The sequence below is a fragment of the Adiantum capillus-veneris genome, chromosome 27, assembly GCF_014529385.1.
Source record: "Adiantum capillus-veneris isolate H3 chromosome 27, ASM1452938v2, whole genome shotgun sequence".
NCBI classification, from domain to species: domain Eukaryota; kingdom Viridiplantae; phylum Streptophyta; class Polypodiopsida; order Polypodiales; family Pteridaceae; genus Adiantum; species Adiantum capillus-veneris.
This window is the reverse complement of record NC_140957.1, coordinates 17,052,429-17,071,660: the sequence shown is the minus strand read 5'-3', so window position 1 is coordinate 17,071,660 and position 19,232 is coordinate 17,052,429. Positions and strand designations below refer to the sequence as shown.

At 40.8% G+C, this 19,232-nt stretch overlaps 1 protein-coding gene across 1 annotated transcript; it reads right to left on the bottom strand.

Moving 5' to 3' along the window:
- Nucleotides 1–11,375: 11,375 nt before the first annotated feature.
- LOC147421565 (uncharacterized) lies at nucleotides 11,376–16,611 on the bottom strand. Its single transcript, XM_086503498.1, has 6 exons — nucleotides 16,537–16,611; nucleotides 16,296–16,469; nucleotides 16,105–16,173; nucleotides 13,193–13,426; nucleotides 13,006–13,089; nucleotides 11,376–11,769 (listed from the first exon to the last, which is right to left on the bottom strand). The coding sequence occupies exons 1-6, from the start codon at nucleotides 16,609–16,611 to the stop codon at nucleotides 11,719–11,721; spliced, it is 687 nt and encodes a 228-aa protein (XP_086359624.1). The 3' UTR covers nucleotides 11,376–11,718.
- Nucleotides 16,612–19,232: the final 2,621 nt, after the last annotated feature.

Here is a 19,232-nt window from a genome sequence, read left to right as displayed (position 1 = left end):
GTGATGAGGAGAAGGACTGTGGATTGACCATTTCCTCTTGGGAGGAGTTGGCAATCGTCTACACCGCCAATTTTGTGGAGCCACATCTTCAGAGGAATTTAGGGATTCAGTACTTTCTTGCTCTTTCAATTCAACCTCTTGTATGGGAGAGAGTCTTTGTAAGGACATGGGTCATGCGGGCAAGGCCATCGGCACAGCCAGATAGTATGTACGCTAGGGGAAGGCTATACGATAGCATGGCTAGGAGGAGACTAATACACGTATCACCACCGCCTTTTCACTTGTATCCAAGCTATTTTTGGGAAAGGGGAAAAGAGGACTACATGTGCATACAACGTGTTGCTTCTCTCCCCTGTTCCGCAGACAGTGATGTATCCATTGTGCAACAAAAAGAAGTCAGACATAGTTTCCCGTGCACACCGTGGACAGACAGAGACAGCCGACTATCCCACATATGCCATCCAAGGCGGGCGACCAAGGCAAACTCGATCGGTAGCTCGACGGCACCGAGGCTCCGAAGGCTTTCGTTGGTGCCATTGGCTATGTGCGTAGGAAGGCCCGCTTAACCCTTGCATGAAGGAGGGTTGAACCCACCCCATGAGGGTAAGAGGGCCAACACTTTTCCATCAAGCTATTGAACCTTGTTGTGTATAACAGGGAAAGGTAGCATACTTGTGTTGAAAGGAAAGCTAGAAGGAAAGGAAAAGCTTCAAACTTCAAGAAAGTAGTTTCACCCTTCCTTTTTACTTCTTGGAGGAATGCAAGTTTTCCTCCATAAATTCTTTTTTTCTCAACGAAGTAGCTTCAAAGTGAACAAAAGCCTTCACAAAAATGACGAGTTTTTGTGAAGAATTAACAAAGGTGCTCTCATGAAGAACGACACGTGAAGCGCTACAATTCCCGCAAGGCGAGGTTTGCATGCAACGCAAATCGCGGAGCATACAAAACACAAAGACTTCAATTTCACAAGGTGCAAGTTTTTTTTTTCTCTCTTTATATTAGTGTGTGTTTACCATGGCTAGTGAGGATATCCCACCTACACACACTTTTGATTTTGAGGACGTAGATCAAAATCAGAGCACCACGGGTGCTGCTGACACTAATATGCATGACGATGATGATCTAGGAGATCATGGCCTTGTAGATATGGCTGTTTTTAAGACTTTGTAAAATCGCCAAAGCATACTTGAACGCAACCTCTCTGCACTCAATGCAAATCTTACCAATTTTCCGGAGTTACTTGTGAAATTATGAATTCACAGACGGCTCAAGGAGCCACTAGTGGCACGATTCAAGGGAACCAAGATCACACAACCCAAGGAGTCCAAGAGACAAGTGCTTCAGAAGATGCAGAAGGTAGCAATGCATTACTTAAGAATATCACCATTCCTGAGTTTCACGGGGAAGAGCGTGATCGCAACAAGGATGCAATCAATACATTCTTACACAAATGGAGTGATATTCATATATTGAGACACACCCCGGATATAAAGACGGCTGCGGAAACAAGTCTATATCTTAAAAGCAAGCCCTATAAGTGGTGGATGACATTTTCAACAGATGATCGTCATCCGTCTTGGGCTGCGTTTCAAGCTTCTTTCTCCAAAGAGTTTTTGGACTCTAATGAAGAAGATAAGAATTTGTTAGTATGGGATGCATGCGGCATGTCTAGCCTCTCTCTCACACAGTATCTTTCGAAGTATCGGAAAATCATATTAAAACTAGAGGGTCTAGATAAATTCCAAAAGATAGGTTTTAATAGGGGTCTTGACAAAGACTATCGTCTTCATGTCAAGACCCAACATCCAAAAACTTTAGAAGAAGCCATCAGTCATGCCCAAAGATATGATGATGACCAAGAGACAAAAGAAAATGTTCTCTACTCTAAGAATAATTTTTCTAAGAGCAATGTGGCTAAGAGCCGATGGCGAGGTAGATCTCCCACACGTTCCAAGAGGAATAAGAGACGATCTACCTCTCCACGCCCACAAGAGACTAAGAAGCCTAAGCAATCATGAGATACTCCACGTGGGTCTCCCAGCACTGATTTTGAGCGTGCAAAGAAACACAATTTGTGTTTTAAATATCTTTTGGACCAACATAACAAGAAAGATTGTCCTCTTTTGCAAGGCAAAGAAAAGGCCATGCACACGGTGCAACGCCTCACATTAGATTCATCTCCTAAATATTGTGTTGTAGAGGTTCTTCATATGGAAGAAAAACACAAGTGTTGTGTGTTTGATTCAATGTGGCAACCCACCTTGCCCCCCATGATTTGATTTGCATGCATGGCACTATTAACGGACAACGTGTTCGTATTTTAGTGGATGATGCTACAACTCATAACTTCTTGAACTATAAGCTAGTCAAGAAATTGAAGCTTACACAGACTCCCTGCTCTTACAAGTATGTGGTGGAGCAGGTGTCTGGGAATGATAAAGAAGTATGGGACACGGTAGTTCAAGGGATTGAGCTTATTGTTCAAGATCATACAATGAACTTTGACTTCCAAGTTATGAAGAAGGACCGTGTTGATATAGTTTTAGGACTGGAGTGGCTACATGGTTTAGGAAACACATTGCACACTAGTTATGAACACAACTCCTTATCCTTTATGGCCAATGGTAAACATGTGCTTTTGCTTGGTGAGAAAAATATACCATCTGCACCTCTTATATGTACAGTCGAGCCTTCTGTTTTGCAGAAAGCAGATACAATAGATGAAGTCTTTTTGTTTTACTGCTTGTCTCCAAGTCTTGTGAATTCTCAAGAGCAAAGTGCGGTGAATTCTAGTAATGGTATGCAAAGTGCAATGAATTCCAATAATAAGCAAAGGGTTAACAAATCTAACGAGAAAAGTGCTCTCAATTTTAATTCTATAGAGCAACGTGCAACTGTTGTAAAACAAATATTACAGGAATTACAAGATTCTCCATCCCAATAAAACTCTAGTTTACTTTCTCCTTTTGCACGGCAAAAGCTGACTCACTTACTCATGGAGTATAGTGATGTATTCTCAAGTGATTTACCGTCGGGTTCACCCCTTACACGTGATGTGTAGCATGACATAGATGTCTTGCCATGCACTAAATCAGTGAGTAAACCACCTTATTGTATGAGTGCTAAAGAAGCCAATGAGGTTGAGAGTTAGTTGGCTGACTACCTCGCTCGTGGTTTCATTAGACCTAGCACTTCGCCTTGGGTATCAGCAATTCTATTGGTAAAAAAGAAAGATGATACTATGCGCATGTGCGTAGATTATCACGGATTAAATGCCATAACCATCAAGAACAAGTATCCTCTGACTTGAGTGGATGAGTTGTTTGATCAACTCCATGGGGCAAGATACTATACAAAGATAGATCTTCATTCAGGATACCACCAGGCGTGTCCTTTTGCAAGATATCTCCAAAACTGCCTTTAGAACACGGTTCGGACATTTTGAATTTTTGGTTATGTCTTTTGGTCTAACCAATGCTCCAGCTACATTTATGACGCTCATGGATAGTGTCGTACGTCCCTATCTTGGAAAATTTATTGTGGTTTTTCTTGAGGACATTCTCATTTATAGTAAGACTCAAGATGAACAGATAGAACACTTATGATTAGTGTTCGAACAGCTACGAGCCCACGTGTTGAATGCTAAGCAAAGCAACTATGATTTCTTTAAAACAGAGATACATTACCTCAGTCATGTGATCTCTTATTTTGGCATCAAAATGGACACTGACAAGGTCACTGCCATTCTTCGATGGCCACATCCCAGCGCGGTTGAGGAACTTCAAATATTTTTAGGCATGGATAGATTTTATCGACAGTATATCCGTGATTATGCCAAAATTGATGTTCCTATGATGGATCAACTTAAAGCAAAAGGTAAGACCTTTTCTTGGAAAGAAGCCCAAAAACGCAGCTTTGAACAGCTCAAGGTAGCTATAGCCACTGCTCCCATCCTAACAATCATTGACCCACTTAAGCCATTTGTGGCAGATATTGATGCTAGTGATAAAGCAATTGGTGTAGTACTTCTCCAGGAGGGAAGACCTATAGCCTTTGAAAGTAAAAAGTAAGATAGATCTCAACAAAATTATTCTATCTATGAGAGAGCTCTATGCCATAATTCACGCTTTACGAAAGTGATGAAACTATTTATATGGTGCCGAGTTTGAAGTAGTTTTTGACCATGAGAGTATCAAATGGTTTACTACTCAAACGGACTTGAAGGGCCAAAAAGCTAGATAGGCAGAAATCCTTCAAGATTATGATTGTAAGCTACAATATTGCAAGGGGCGATATAATGTAGTAGCGGATGCACTAAGTCGGATGTCTCAGATTAATTCACTTGATTTCATGGAAATAAAGAGTGGATTTTTGAAGTCATTACATGGCAAGTGTGCACAAGATCAATCATATGATAAAGTATGGAGTGCAGTTTTAAAAAGGGATCCCTCACACTTACATGTCTCTGTACAACCAGATCAACATGTCTCTACACGCGCAGATGAAAACTCCACCACATAGAGCTCCACCCCTACTCAGTAAGAGCTTAAGCGATGGAAGAATTTTTCCATTGATGATGGCTACTTATTTCACAAGATTAGAGTATGTGTGCCAAAGGACTCGGACACTAAGCGCCAAATCTTATTTGAGTATCATGATATTCCAAGTGCTAGTCGTCCAGGTATTCGTAATACGTATGCCTTAGTTCAACGGCAATTTTATTGGTCGGGCTTACATCATGATGTTCAAGAGTACATACTAAATTGCCAACAGTGCCAAGTTAATAAGGCAGAGCGCTTCAAGGTAGGTGGCCTTTTACATCCTTTAGAGATTCCATAAGGTAAGTGGGAGAGTATCTCTATGGATTTTGTAGTAGGACTACCTACTACAAATTGTGGCCGTGATGCCATATGGGTAATTGTAGATTGTCTCACAAAGATGGATCGATTCATTCCCACTAAGACTACGGTTAAGACACCAAAATTAGCACGACTACTTGTAGAGCATATATATAGACTCTACGGTCTTCTAGCTAGTATCATTAGTGAGAGAGATCGAAAGTTTGATAATCACTTCTGGAGAGCTGTGTTTCAAAAGTTGAAAACTAAGTTTAATCTAAGTACGACTGATCATTCAGAATCAGATGGTCAAATCAAAAGAGTTAATGAAGTGCTAGAGGATATGCTATGAGCGTATGCTAGCAAGAAGCAAACCAATTGGGAAGACTACTTACCTATATTGGAATTTGCTTATAATAGTTCAAAGCATGTAACTACAAGGTTTAGTCCATTTATGCTTTTATATGGATTTCAACCTAGATCACCTGTTTCGGTGGAGTTGGCTAAGGAGAAGATACAACAAGCAAAGGATTTTCTCCAAGACCATTTTGACATGCTTCGAGTTGCTTGACAAAATGTTAAGCAAGCTCAAGATCGATATAAGAAGTATGCAGATGAGCATTGTCGTCTTGCTACTTTCGAAGAAGGAGACAAGGTTTTCCTCAAAGTTTCGGAGCATTCAAAAAGTTTGAAGATGAGAAAAGTTGATAAACTTTCACCATGTTATTGTGAACCGTTTACCATTCTCAAACGTATAGGTCAAGTAGCCTATAAGTTAGCTCTTCCAGAGCACTCACGAGTTCATCTTGTTTTTAATGCTAGCTGTTTACGAAAACAGCTAGGACAGAATGATAATGTCATTGACATAGTTGACCTTATCAAACCGCCAAGCATCCCTCATGAGCCCGAAAAGATTTTGGATTCTCATGAGCTTCGCACCAGACATCATGTCAGATGACAGGTGTTGGTTAAATGGCTAGATAGACCTGAAGAAGGTTCTACATGGGAGAATGTCTCCGCACTTAAGAAATATTTTCCTACGTTCATTTTCAAGGACAAAAATGATTCTCCAAAGGGGAGTAGTGTAAGGACATGGGTCCTGTGGGCAAGGCCACTGGCACGACCGGACAGTGTGTACGCTAGGGGGACGCTATAAGATAGCATGGTTGGGTAGAGACTAACACACACATTACCACCACCCTTTCAGTCTTCTTTTGGGGGTCTCATCAAGAGGCCTCCTAAGATCTCTCTCCTCTTGGAGAGGAAGCGGAATCCCATAAGCATGAAGTTGTTGAGTAACTTTGTCTTGCAAAGTAGGGTTGCCCATAGCTTGCTGCAACCTAGTAACAAGATAATAGATAAACATGGGGGCATCATCATTAGCACCTTCAAGTGCAAAATCAAAGTTATCAATGTTCATTCTACTCTCTTGGTTATTGTCAGCCATGTTAATCATACTTATGTATAGAATACTTTGTGTGTTTACTTAGTGTATTCTTTGGAAATTCAAAACCTTAGTTGCTACTCCTCTTAGCCTTTGAAAATCAGCACTTAAGCATCTATACCCATGGCTTGAATTGGTTAACTATAGAGAGTAGTGGACTGGGTTTAATATTGCAGAATTTATGAGGGATAGCTCATTTCAGACTTCTTATGGTTCAATAATGGTAAAGCCAGAGACAAGTCTAAAAAGACCCCATTATTAAGACCAAAGCTCCCGAGGTATGCAACATATCCCACATAATGGGCTCAACAAAACCGATAATAGATCCCAATCTCACTCACCCTAATATAATCAACAAAATCAAGCATTAATAGTCTACTTAAGGACCTCTCTTCTTAAGCATGAAAAGAGAAACCAAATGCTCTAATACCAATGTAATGGAAATGGCCTGTGAAGTTTGAGAATAGCGGAAGGATAAACAAAGAGAGCATTTTTGTGAGGCTACCTTGAGAACATAGAGGGTGAACTTAATTGATGGTAGCAACATAATCATAGTACTTAATTAACTTGGCATGAACAATACTTTTGCAAGAGAGAGAGTTTAGAGAACTTGACTACAATTGAGGACCGGATTTATGTGGAGCCGGTCCCTCCTCCAATATGCATTTGAATTATAGATTCTCTCATCAAGAGAGACTTGGTACAATACAATCTTTCTGTTCCTTGTGACCTAGGTGATGCAATGAAGATGGAAAGCTTTCTGCATCATGAGCATAACATAGACTTTGTAAAAAGCATTAATCCCAAGTCTCGGTCCCAAGACCTCAAACACCTTTGAAGGTGGAGAGAAGTAGAGGGGAATGAGGGTAGGGAAGAGGAAGAATAAACATTCATAGGAAAAATAAATAGTTCCTCACTTATCATGCTACCTTACATAATAGCATAGTAATGAAGATGTAGAAGATGGCAAGCTTAAGCATTGAAGCATGGGTCTTGGTTGGATTTGCATTCCGTAGCCAAGAGTGTTGGTGTAAGCTCTCAACTTCTCTACTAGCTTGGATAAGGAGATGGAGCTCTTGCACTTTGCACTTCACACAATGAGAGAGAGAGAGAGAGAGAGAGAGAGAGAGAGAGAGAGTATCCCCCAAGCAACCCCCCTCCTTGCTTTGGTCGACCCCCTCTTTTAGCACTACATTTCATATGATTGGACCTCCTCAAGCTTGGCCAATCACAGGCTTAGTGCATATCCAACAACAAGAGTAATCTTCAGACAAGTGTCGGACCTTTCCCCTTTGAAAGAGAGAGGACTTGAGAAATGCAAAGACAATTAATTAAATCAACTAAAGTATCATTGGACCCCTTGGGAGGCTAGCCAATAGGCTTTAGGCACACTATGAAAGCAACATGAGGAGGAGCTTAACAAGTGTTGTATTTGCATTCTTGGTACCAAGCTTGACTTGTGATTGTGTGTGTGTGTGTGTGTGTGCTCTCTCTCTAGCCCCTATAATTAGGACTGGCCCCCTCATGAGTAGGGATTATATTTGACTTTTGGGGAACACCTCACCCTCAAGCACCTTAGTCATTAAGCACCTCAAGCACCTTAGTCATTAAGCACCTAAAGCACCTTAGCTAGCAAGCACGACAAGCACCTCAAGCTTGGGCCGGGTTTCCCACTTCAAGCACAGCCCTAGCTTACCTAAGATCAAAGGACTTTTAACACTAACCATTGGAGGTCTTTAATGAAGCTAATCATAAGGTCTTTAAGCTTCATTGGCTAGCCTTGCTCTTTGACAGACCATCTCTCATGTTGACCCCTTTACCATTGCCCCTGTGTTGAGATAGATCTGTAAGCACAAGTCTATATTCTAACCCTTGTTCTTGTTTATTCTCCCACATCAAATGATCAGTTTAATATGAGAAAATCATTTGGGTTCGTTACATATTAGATTTTATGACAGCCCCATGGCACCCCATAACACCAACCTTTAGCATTTATCCTATGAATTTTTTGTGATCAATGTAATTTGCCCCGTACATGCACAAAGAAGTTGAAAGAATTCTAGTCAAAAAAGAATAACAAATGTAAAACACTAGGTTTTGCAAGCTCTGGCACCATGACCGTAAATATTCCAATGGTTTTTTTTTTGGGGACAAACTTCACAAATTGTGAGTGTTATCTGCGAACTCCAAAAAGAATTACAAAGATACCCATGCTCGCACTCGAGCCATAGCACACACCCAAACCCAATAGAAGACTACATCGGCTAATCAAGGAAGCCACCCTCAACACGGAGAAGCAGCTGATATGGAAGCCACCCAAACATAACAAACCAAAACTATAATCAAGCTGGCCTAAGGATGCCACTGTTAGGAAATATGACGTAGCTAAATAGATATTTGAGTAGATTACTTAATGGAGAGAGATAGATTTCACACACAAGAGATTACAGAGTAGAGAGAGAGAGAGAGAGAGAGAGAGAGAGAGAGAGAGTACACACGATATACGTGGTTCACCCAATGTGGGTTACGTCCACGGAAAAGCAGCCACTCAATAGCTTTAGTACTTCAAAACAAGAAGTAGTTTACAAAGGGATTATACCTCTAATAGAGCTCCCGCCTTGCTTCACTCTCACCACCTCACACCCACCTTGTTGCATCAACTTCACACTATGAAATTGTGTAGAAATGGCCTCTCTTATGAGAGGCAACCATGTGTAGCCGCCCTTGTGTAGATAAGTTCAAATCGGACCCTCCAATCCGCCCATGTGTGGCCGCCCTTGAGAATACAAGTCCGCTTTTGACTTCGGCCACCAGCCACTGGCCATTGACTTCCGACCACCGGCCATTCACTACCGGCCACCGGCCAACCGACCGATCGTTTTCCAACCACTTTTCGATTGCCATCTGTCCATAATATTCTAGCGAAAAAGAATATTCCGGGCCGTGAAAATTTTGGTTTCCGACGAGTGAACTTATTTTCCAAAGAGTTATTTTTCTTCACGCACGATGGCTTCTTTTCATAATGAGAGCCTTACAACTGTGCGTTTTTACCATAAAAATTTACAAGGGATAAATCAAGCTCCATACTTAACAGCCACCAAACGAGATGACCTGCCAGACCATCCAGCTAGTCCACCAGGCCAAACCAAGAAACAACGAACATATATAGCCGTAAACAAGGCGGGACCTTATACCCCCATCACCTCCATGACCAACATAATCAACCAATAGGGTACTGAGGACAGCCTCAAGCTCATGGCGAGCCTTGAGGACAGATGAATTCGTAATGATACCAAAAGTCTAGTCCATATCCAAGCGGATGTCGAGGAAAGCACTAAACCAATCATCCAAGTTTTGTGTTTTACCAATAACATATATTAACTACTTACTTTCTTGTATAATCTCTGAGAAGCTAGCCACTGAGAGGTTGTTGTCAAAAACCCGACAATTCCTTTCCTTCTATATACTACTGAAGAAACAATCATTAGGAAGAGAATGACATCTAGGAACGCCTTTTTATATTGCAGTTTAAGGAAGTCAAACCTTTACTATTAAGAAAGTAATCAAAGGTCAGCTTTTGAATTCAAACAAGAAAACAACTAGTTTATTTGAATTCAAAGTTTTCCCCCAAAAAATGAAATTTCAAATCTAACGGATTAAACCATATCATGTAGCATAATTCAAACAAGAAAACAACTAGTTTATTTGAATTCAAAGTTTTCCCCCAAAAAATGAAATTTCAAATCTAACGGATTAAACCATATCATGTAGCATATCTATGGAAGCTCAACGCGTAGATTACAGATCTATGCAAATCGGAGATCATATATGGGAGTTCTGAAAGGCTAAAAATCATAAATTTTTCCACCTTTTTGGGGGAAAAAGTGCATCCTTTGACCACGTCTACACATCTCTTACACACCCACCATTCTTGAACACATGGCGTACACCTATTCATCAAAATGTTAATCACCTCCATAAGCTCATAGGGCAAATAAAGAGGCCCTTCTACACCCCATCCTCTTCCTAATGATTTGACAGTTTGAAATACATGTTCTACCTTTGAGCTCCTTAATGGGATCAAAGACCGTCCAAACATGTGCTCTTCATGAAGTGAGTATAGATTAGAAGCGCATGTCTTCAAAATTGTTTCCCACCAATGCACAAATCCTTCTTGGAAAAACCTTTCTTCCATGCTCTTTGTATCCATTCACACACCTTCCCTACCATTCCTCTTATTGTAGGGCATTCCATGAACAGGTGGGCGAGGTCTTCGTCGCTAGCTAATCTACACCCTGAAGTAAAGATTCTAACGCTAACTAAAGGCCCTCAAAATGCATGTCGATTAGTATCTTTACCACACAATTTTTATTATAATGTGGGAGAAAATATGCCACAAAACGATCTCAGCACATGAGTTTGTCATTGGGCTACTCTAGGGAGAGATTAAAATGTTTAGCATTATAAAACTCTCCAAATCAGACTAGCTCTTTGTATAATAGGAAATATTTTAAGAATCTTCCTTGTTTTCATGCTCGGCATGAGCCACGGAAGCATACACAACCCGCTAGAAGAACATAGCATACAATAACGAACAAATCAAACCGAGCAATATACCAACAAGTTTCCACTACCCCTGCACAAGCTACCACCTCATACAAAGGACACCCTAAGGATACATCAGTTGAGACCCAAACAGTTAATATAATCACCACCATATTGTGGGTTTTGCAAAAAAAAAAAAAAAAAAAAAACAAGTGATAAAATCACGAGGCCTACATTCAACAAAAATCACAAAATCTCCAATTTCATAAATGATTAGTGATAGTTATTTCAAAAGTGAGAGACAACATTGTAAGATCATCGTAGTGCTATATTTACCTCGACATCAATAGCTTCATTGAGCAATACGTTGAGCACACTAAAGAGCACAGTGCTTACTCCACGCACGTGGGAAAACGATGCGTCCTTTTCGTGTCACAAAAGATCGATCCACAAAGAGAAAGAAAGATGCATGTTACAGCGCGAGAGAGAGAGAGAGAGAGAGAGAGAGAGAGAGAGAGATGTCCTTATTGCTTAGTTTGACTCAAAACAATAGGATCTCCGCATCATTCTAGCTTTCATAATTTTTTTAAAAATGGTGTACACAAACTCGACCAGACATACTTTGGCATTAAATCTTTTTATAGTTTTTACAAGAACTCGTTCAGAGAGAAAATAGTTTGTGGCAAATTCCTTCTCCCACTTCCCTGAAAGTAATCTCTCGTATATCTCTTACCCGTCAATGTTCCTGCGCGCATATCTCTTATCTGCCATGGACGAGCCCATGGGTGCGCTGGAAATTCATGGCCTCGACAGTGCAGCGAGACTCTGTGTCATCTGCGCCTTGCCTGCTTCCCCCACCTGGCTTGCATCAAAAGTTTGCAGCATGTGGTCTCAGCCTGCTGTTCTATCCTTTGCCAATGCCATGGCACAAGCATCGTCATCCTGCACAATATCACACACAAATTATTCGGGTGCTTTCTCCTTGTCATTGGCCCCTAATGAATCTTCTCGTTCTCCGCTTATCACCCTTCTCATTTTCGTCACCTAGCCCTCTGTCGCTTGGCCTCTAGATTCATCATCCCCACCTTGATCATTATTGTCCATATTCCTCTGCAACTCTTGCTATGGTGTTGCCCCCAAGTTCTTCCCAGCCCTCAAGTCATCAATTTCTTCCCTATCCGCAAGTCTCTTCCTGCCTTCATCCTATCAATTGCCCACATATTCCTCTACGCAACCATCACACTCACATCTTGCGCATCGCACCCTCCCACTGCAACTTTCTGTCGTGCAATGCAAAGAGACAACACACCTACAAATTGAAAACGAGAGAGAGAGAGAGAGAGAGAGAGAGAGATCTAGCCGCCTTTGATTCCTATGAAAACAACAACCCATCTGTAGGTTCATCTCCTCTCCTGACGCAGGTCGCCTCTCTCTCTCTCTCTCTCTCTCTCTCTTTTTCCTTGTCTGCAACAGCACGGGAGTCTGCAATTGATAGCAAAAAACAAATTTCCCAGTCTTTTTGAGTGTCTCCCTTGATCTGCGTGCTCGTGTTGATGGATGACATCTCTCTCTCTCTCTCTCTCTCTCTCTCTCTCTCTCCTTGTCTACAACAGCACGGGAGTCTGCAATTGATAGCAAAAAACAAATTTCCCAATCTCTTTGAGTGTCTCCCTTGATCTGCGTGCTCGTGTTGATGGATGACATCTCTCTCTCTGTCTCACCCAAATATTCCTGCCTTATTCAAACAAACTGACTACCCCCCAAAACGCCCCACCATATGCGCCTCACACACCTCTCTGCAAACCTCGCGTGCACAATTCGTTCTCACGCATTCGGTTGGGAGCATCTACTCCTGTCCAGGTCACCCCCTCCTCTGTGCAATCTCTCTGGACGCCTCCCTTCCATCACCCCACCACACCCCTCATGCACCTTCATCAGCTTCTTGCCCGGTGCAGCTAGGACACAAAGGCATCCACCACTCGGCTACACGCCGGCCTGCCACACACACACACACACACACAAAGATGGGCGACAACACACCCACCTTCCACGCTCATTGCTTCTCTACTCCTACTGACTGCGGGTGAGAGGGACAGACACATAGCTGCACCCCTTGCTTATAAACCGCGTCAACATCCGGTTGCAGAGAGAGAGAGAGAGAGAGAGAGAGAGCATCACCTCCGGCTGCAACAGCAACAGCAACTGCCTCCTCCCTTGCTCTCGCGTCTCAAAAACTCCTGCAGGCAGACCTACGCTCCTCGCCTACTTCGGCCACACAGAAAACATTCAATTTAATGGTTCATGTGTTATGATGCAGAATTGAACAATACCAGGTCTTCAAAATGGCACACACCCATAACCATACCTCCAGCATATCAGAGAGTGTTACACGCACGTCAGGAGTGCCAAATGGCTCATTTGTTGCAACAGACGATTGGGCGCCTGCACCTATATTGCTATCAGCCCCGGGACTTTGCCCAAGGGCTCTTGTCTTCACATTCTGAATAGCTCTGGCATCACTACCTTCCAGTGTTGATTCACCCGCAATAGCCTCCAGAGCACTTAGAATATTGATGTGCCCTTCTTTTTTGTGGCTCTCCTATTGCAGGTATACTTCACCCATGAGCTCTTCTAAGAGAGTTTCAAAGAGAGGGCAGACTACGCAACTCAGCTCTCCTAGAGGAGCAGATGTGAAAGAGGTGCAGCAATGGCGATGATGAAGCAGGAGGAGGAAGGCACAAGACTTTGGCGCGCTTTTCTCTCTCTCTCTCTCTCTCTCTCTCTCTCTCTCAGGGCCAAGGTTCGTGTGTCATAAGTTTGTTGAGAGTTGGGTTTGTAGGGAGCTCAAGCGCGAGACTAAGCTCCTGGGGCATGGTGCTGAGATTTGGGTTTGTAAGGAGCTAGCGCGAGACTCAGCTGCTGGAGCATGGCGATGGAGCATTGCGGTTTCCTCTCTCTCTCTCTCTCTAGGAGGGCGGTCATTAGTTAGGTTTAAGAGTCCAGCTTGTCTAGATTCCAGATCAAGATGTCAGATGGTGCTTATCATTTTCTTGATACCGTTCCTCCCACATTGAGTGCCCACTAACATTTCTACCAATCAAACAAGTGACAAATCACAAGGCCTGCCAATATATGAACGAATTAAGAACATGAAGAACACAAAATCTACAAGGATGGAAGTCACATTGATCGATTGAGAAAATGATTTGCAGATTATATTATAGAATGCCGGCCTCGATGAAAGATTGAAGAGTAGCAAAGTTGCATCTTCTTAGAATAAAGGAAGACATAGAATATGGAAACATGCAGAAGATGAGGGAAGGTAGAGATGAAGGAAGGGAGAGAGACAGGGAGGGAGGGATAAGAATTATTTAGGAATGATTAGATGTGTCAATGAATGATCAAACCAGAAACAAAACCGTGTGCTTGCGATGAATGATGTTGGGGGTTTTTAATCCAAACATGATCGAGCTTTGAGTTGTACATAGTGATTATATCATGAATTTGTTGTGTGTAGCCATGTGCTTGGAGCTTCTCTTCCAAGTAACGATATTGATTGTTTGTGGGCTCATTGTTTACATTAAAGTCTCCCATAATGACACTCATTCGTGTAAGATGGGATTGTTGTAGCAAGGTATAGAGTTGTGTTACCAATGCGGTTGAAGATGTGTTTAGTGATTTGTAGATGCATATAATTTTCCAATCAAGGTGTTTATGAATGGCTAATATAAATTGAATGATTTCTATCCCTGGAGCTAGCTATGTTTTTGCAAAGTGGAGCTTGATGCTAGGCTTGTAGTAGATTAAAACACCTATTTTGCTGTGATGATGGACATGATGAAACTTTGGTGCAAGATTGGAAGGCTTTTTTTGCTTTGTTTCTTGGAGGCACAGAATGTCAGAACTTGTAAAATTCAAATCGTCTTTGATATGTTTGAGATATTTGTGACTAGAAACGATGTTCAATGATTGAATGATATGATGCATGCGTTTGTATGCGAATCAAAATTTTGTCAAATACTCCCATTTGGCATCATTGTTGAAGCGGTCAAGCTCATCAAGCACAATTTTGTTGACTTTGATTTGAGCTAGATGAATCGGTTTAAGAATGTGGAGGTTTGATGGATCTTTGATGCAAAATAGATATTTTGACACTAAAAGCCATCTCTCTTCTCATGCAAATAGTGGTTCTTCTTGTTTCTTCAATGCGACCTTGCACGGGTGATACACTCGAAGCACCTTATCCTCAACCACCACAACTGATATTATTTTCTTAAGAAGCAATAACCACCTTTGAGATGCCATGCAAACTTTGACGAAAAATAAGTGAACCACATGAACCATCAAAAGAAGGGGTATCCTCGATGATCTTTCCATATTGTGAAGTTCTACTAGATGAAACTGTAGAGATTCTTTCATGTGTTCGAGAAGACTTGGATATATTGTAAATTTTGGTTGTGACTTGCTTCAAGGTAAAGGTGTTGGGGTATAGACTCAAGAAGATAGATGCAACTTATTGAACAACAACGGGTGTTGACAAGAGTGGCTAGAGACAAGGTAGCCGCTTTAGTCCATACACATCATCTACGTTTAGGACGATCAAAACCGGTAGGAAGCCATAAAAATTCACCATGCAAGCTCAGCACAACCAAAGATGGAAAAGTGGATGAAAATGGACAATCATGGGCAGCAAAGGAGAGTTTCACGAATAATCTCACCTTGGTAAAAGTAAAGTTTACACACAATGAAAATTATCCCTCAACATCATTGAGGATTGACGACTAGACAAAAGAGAGATTATAAATTCTCGTTGATCAAAAGAGGACGGTTGAAGACTTATAAACCAAGGCTGTACCCAAATTTTCAAAAATGCTATTTGCTCCACAATAACATCAACCGATTTAGACTCAAGAGATTGCAATGACAAGCCCAAGTCAAATAGGTAAGTAAGCCTAGCAAAACATCTTTGTTGTTCGAAAAGTATTACAATAATTACCTTTGGAAGCAGTGACATATACGATTTGTCAATAGTGAACTAACCAGCCTTCTTAAAGTGCAAGAGCGAAGATTTTAACTCCACCTAGCTTTGCTCAAAGAGATGCAAAAATGGATGAGAGAATGCCAGCACAAGATCGACTACAGCACCTTGTACGATAACACCAACCTCTCCATCTTGAGGCTATCATTTGGCAAGTAGCACTGGTTGCTTATTGATTGTAGATTGTCTTCCACAAGAGTAGCAAAATGGGTTGCTAGCTTGACAACTAACATTCAAACCTTTAGACGTGCCACAAGATACTCCACATCCAAGCTGTTCACACTTGCAGTCTCCAAATTTCCAAACACCTATCAATTTCACATTCATCAAAGAGAATTATAGAAATTTTTAATTGATATACAATCAAAAAATTTACCTTCTTCCCAAAACCTACATTCGAGACTTATTTATGCAAGTATTCTTGGAAGACATTAGCCAATGAAGGAGGTAGTGGACACAAGATTGTAGCATCGACGACACTTAGAGTGTTCAATAGGTGCTTGAAGACATTGATGATACGAGCAACACACATGTAGAATCCCTTTTCTTTGGCCTCTTTGACCATAAGTTGGTAGTCAAAGCGCCGTGTTGGAACAAAGATAAGCTGCCATAAACACACAACTTGAGAAACGAAATACGCACTACTACTCTAAAGGCTGCAAAAAACTTACACTAGCTTGATCGATTGTTGACGGGTCATCAACAATAATCAATCGAAAACTGGGAGTGATCACTTCTAGTTGCATGCTTTTTTTTTACAACAATGAATGCAACTGACAGCACCAACTGGTTTGCATTATAACTTTGGGCCAATAGCTATTTGATCTTTTGCTCTAGATAAAGATACAAGTAGCATTCGAAAGGCTCTGCCTTCACAACCAAAGTGATTGGATCTACATACAAAGCCCACTAGCAGGTACCGTCTTTTGAAACATCCCTTTCTACGCATGTCCTCTCGATGCGCACATAATCATGAATAGTGAAGGCCTCGATAAAATTAGAGATATATCTCAATCACAACAAACGTCACAATATGATTCTTTGTCAAGGAGGTCTGCACGCATGTACCAAAGTTAGACTTGGGTATTTTATAAGTACTATACAGAGCACTTGGAAGATAGGAAATCTAAAATTGTCAATATCCGACAACTCGAAGATAGCTAAGTTTCTTAGGACGGGAGTTATGGCTAGCTGTGAAATGAAAGATTCAGCATTAGGCGGCACGTCTTGCGCTTCATTTATATTCTTTATCAGCGGTGACGAGAATGAGGTATTTGCCAAGCACCTCGACGCTTTACCTTAAAACAACCATTGGTGTAAGTAATAAACTCTATCGAATCAAGAGAAAACAGCAAGGCTTACCTCAGACTACGAGCAATGCCTTTTTTATGGCTGAAGAAGAGGCTTTATTCAACTTTCCTTCAGGGCTAAGTTTTTTGCTATGCGAGGAAGAATCAAGGGACTGATTTTGAGGTTTCGAGCCAAAGGTGAAAAATCAAGTATTACACTTCGTACTCTCAAGAAGCTCTTTACGCAACGAAGGTGCTTCGACACGCTCGGGCTCTTACAGTACATCATCAAAACTTGCATCTACAAACATATGCTCATGTCAATGCTCGAATCACATGCTCAAGGTAATCAAAGCTTGAGTAACTGCTTGTTAACAATGTATTCACCATTAGGTATATACTAGAATAGCAAGCAACTAAGAGCAAGAAGACCTTAGGCTTCAGGAATAGCATATGTATATTGTGCTAGAGATAGTTGTTTATATAGGAGCTATGAGAGAAGCAATGGAAAGCAAATGCAGTGACGTGTGTTTCTATGATGAGAGCCAATGCCTCACGTTCAGCATAGAAACCAAGGCAGAGGATTGCAATAAAGTGATGCAATATCTTCTCATTAATGAGAAGATACCTTTTCCGATTCTAAAGTAAAATGCACATTTTTTGAGGGTGACTGTAACATGGCTTGGTAGCAATGAAAGTGTAAGTAGTACTTATTTTTCTGTTTTTAAAAGAGTGAGTTGATCATCTCACAATAAATCGGAATAAAAAAGCATAATTTATTGTTAACAATTATCTACTAGGATGATGCATTTATCATGGGCGACTTGTTTTTTTCCTAAGATTTTAATATTATCAACAGCTTTTTAAAAAAATTCAATTTGGACTTATTATTTTAAATATTAAAACATCTCGACTCCATAAAAAAACCTAGTGCAAAACAACTTTCTAATATTTTTAATAAGGATAGAATATGTTTCTTAAAAATAATACAAATCTTCTTGCTTTATTATATTGAAATTAAGTTTGCATACAATAATATCTTCTTAATTTTGATAAATATTTAATGGAAAATGATGACCAAAGAGACTATTTTACAAAAGATTTTATCATAAGTTTGCAAACAAATTAGCAACAAAACAAGATTTAAAGAGATTATTAAACAGAATAATCCACGAGTGCAATTAAATTCCGCCTTGACATTTGTCTTTCCCTCTCCCTCATCATCACAGCTTATCCAGTAGATAAGTATACGATTCGTTTTAATGCTCAATATTTTTTTATTTCATCTCTATTCATCTAGAGATGAATAGCAAATGAGTAGACATCACAGAAAATCCCCAATAAACTGAGAGCAAGTCGCAAATAAAAGGCTCTATTGGTTTGCCTGTAGAGGCATAACAGAAATACTTAAGGACACAAAGAACTTGACAAATACTACATACAAAACACTCACCTTAAGCACAAGACAGCAGGGGATGGAAACACAAGGGTGCTAATTCTCACATTACCGGAAAGAGTGAATAATATAAAAAAACATAACCAATCTCAAGCATCAAGGATGCTATCACAGGAGTATAAAAAGCAAAGTACATTGTTCCAAGATTTGCCTTGCGAACCTGAGCAGATGAAAGTAGCAAAACATTCTAGGGCACTCAAAAGTCTTTTCCTCACTCAGCTTAAAGAGAAACAGTCCTAGATATTAGCCTCATCAGTGAACATCAACTGGTGCATACAAGGAGAGGCCTTGGGCTTGTTCGGCAGCCACAAACTAGAATTGAAAAGGTGTTAGGGTTGTACAAATAGCCAAAATGAGGGCCTACGATCTATAGATATGTGTGTAGGTACTCCAGAGAAGGAGTCATCAGCGGATCTGCAAAGTCAAATCAGAAAGATGTTATCATAGACAACATGAATAAACACCGAAATCGACTATACTCTAAACAGTTTCAAAACTAAGAACAGACAAAGCTTCTCCTTGCGTCACGATCAAACTATCGGACCCCTTATTGATTCCAATCCACACCAACTAATAAATATAGAAAACGACATGAAGCATAGCCAAGGCTATCCGGCTCTAG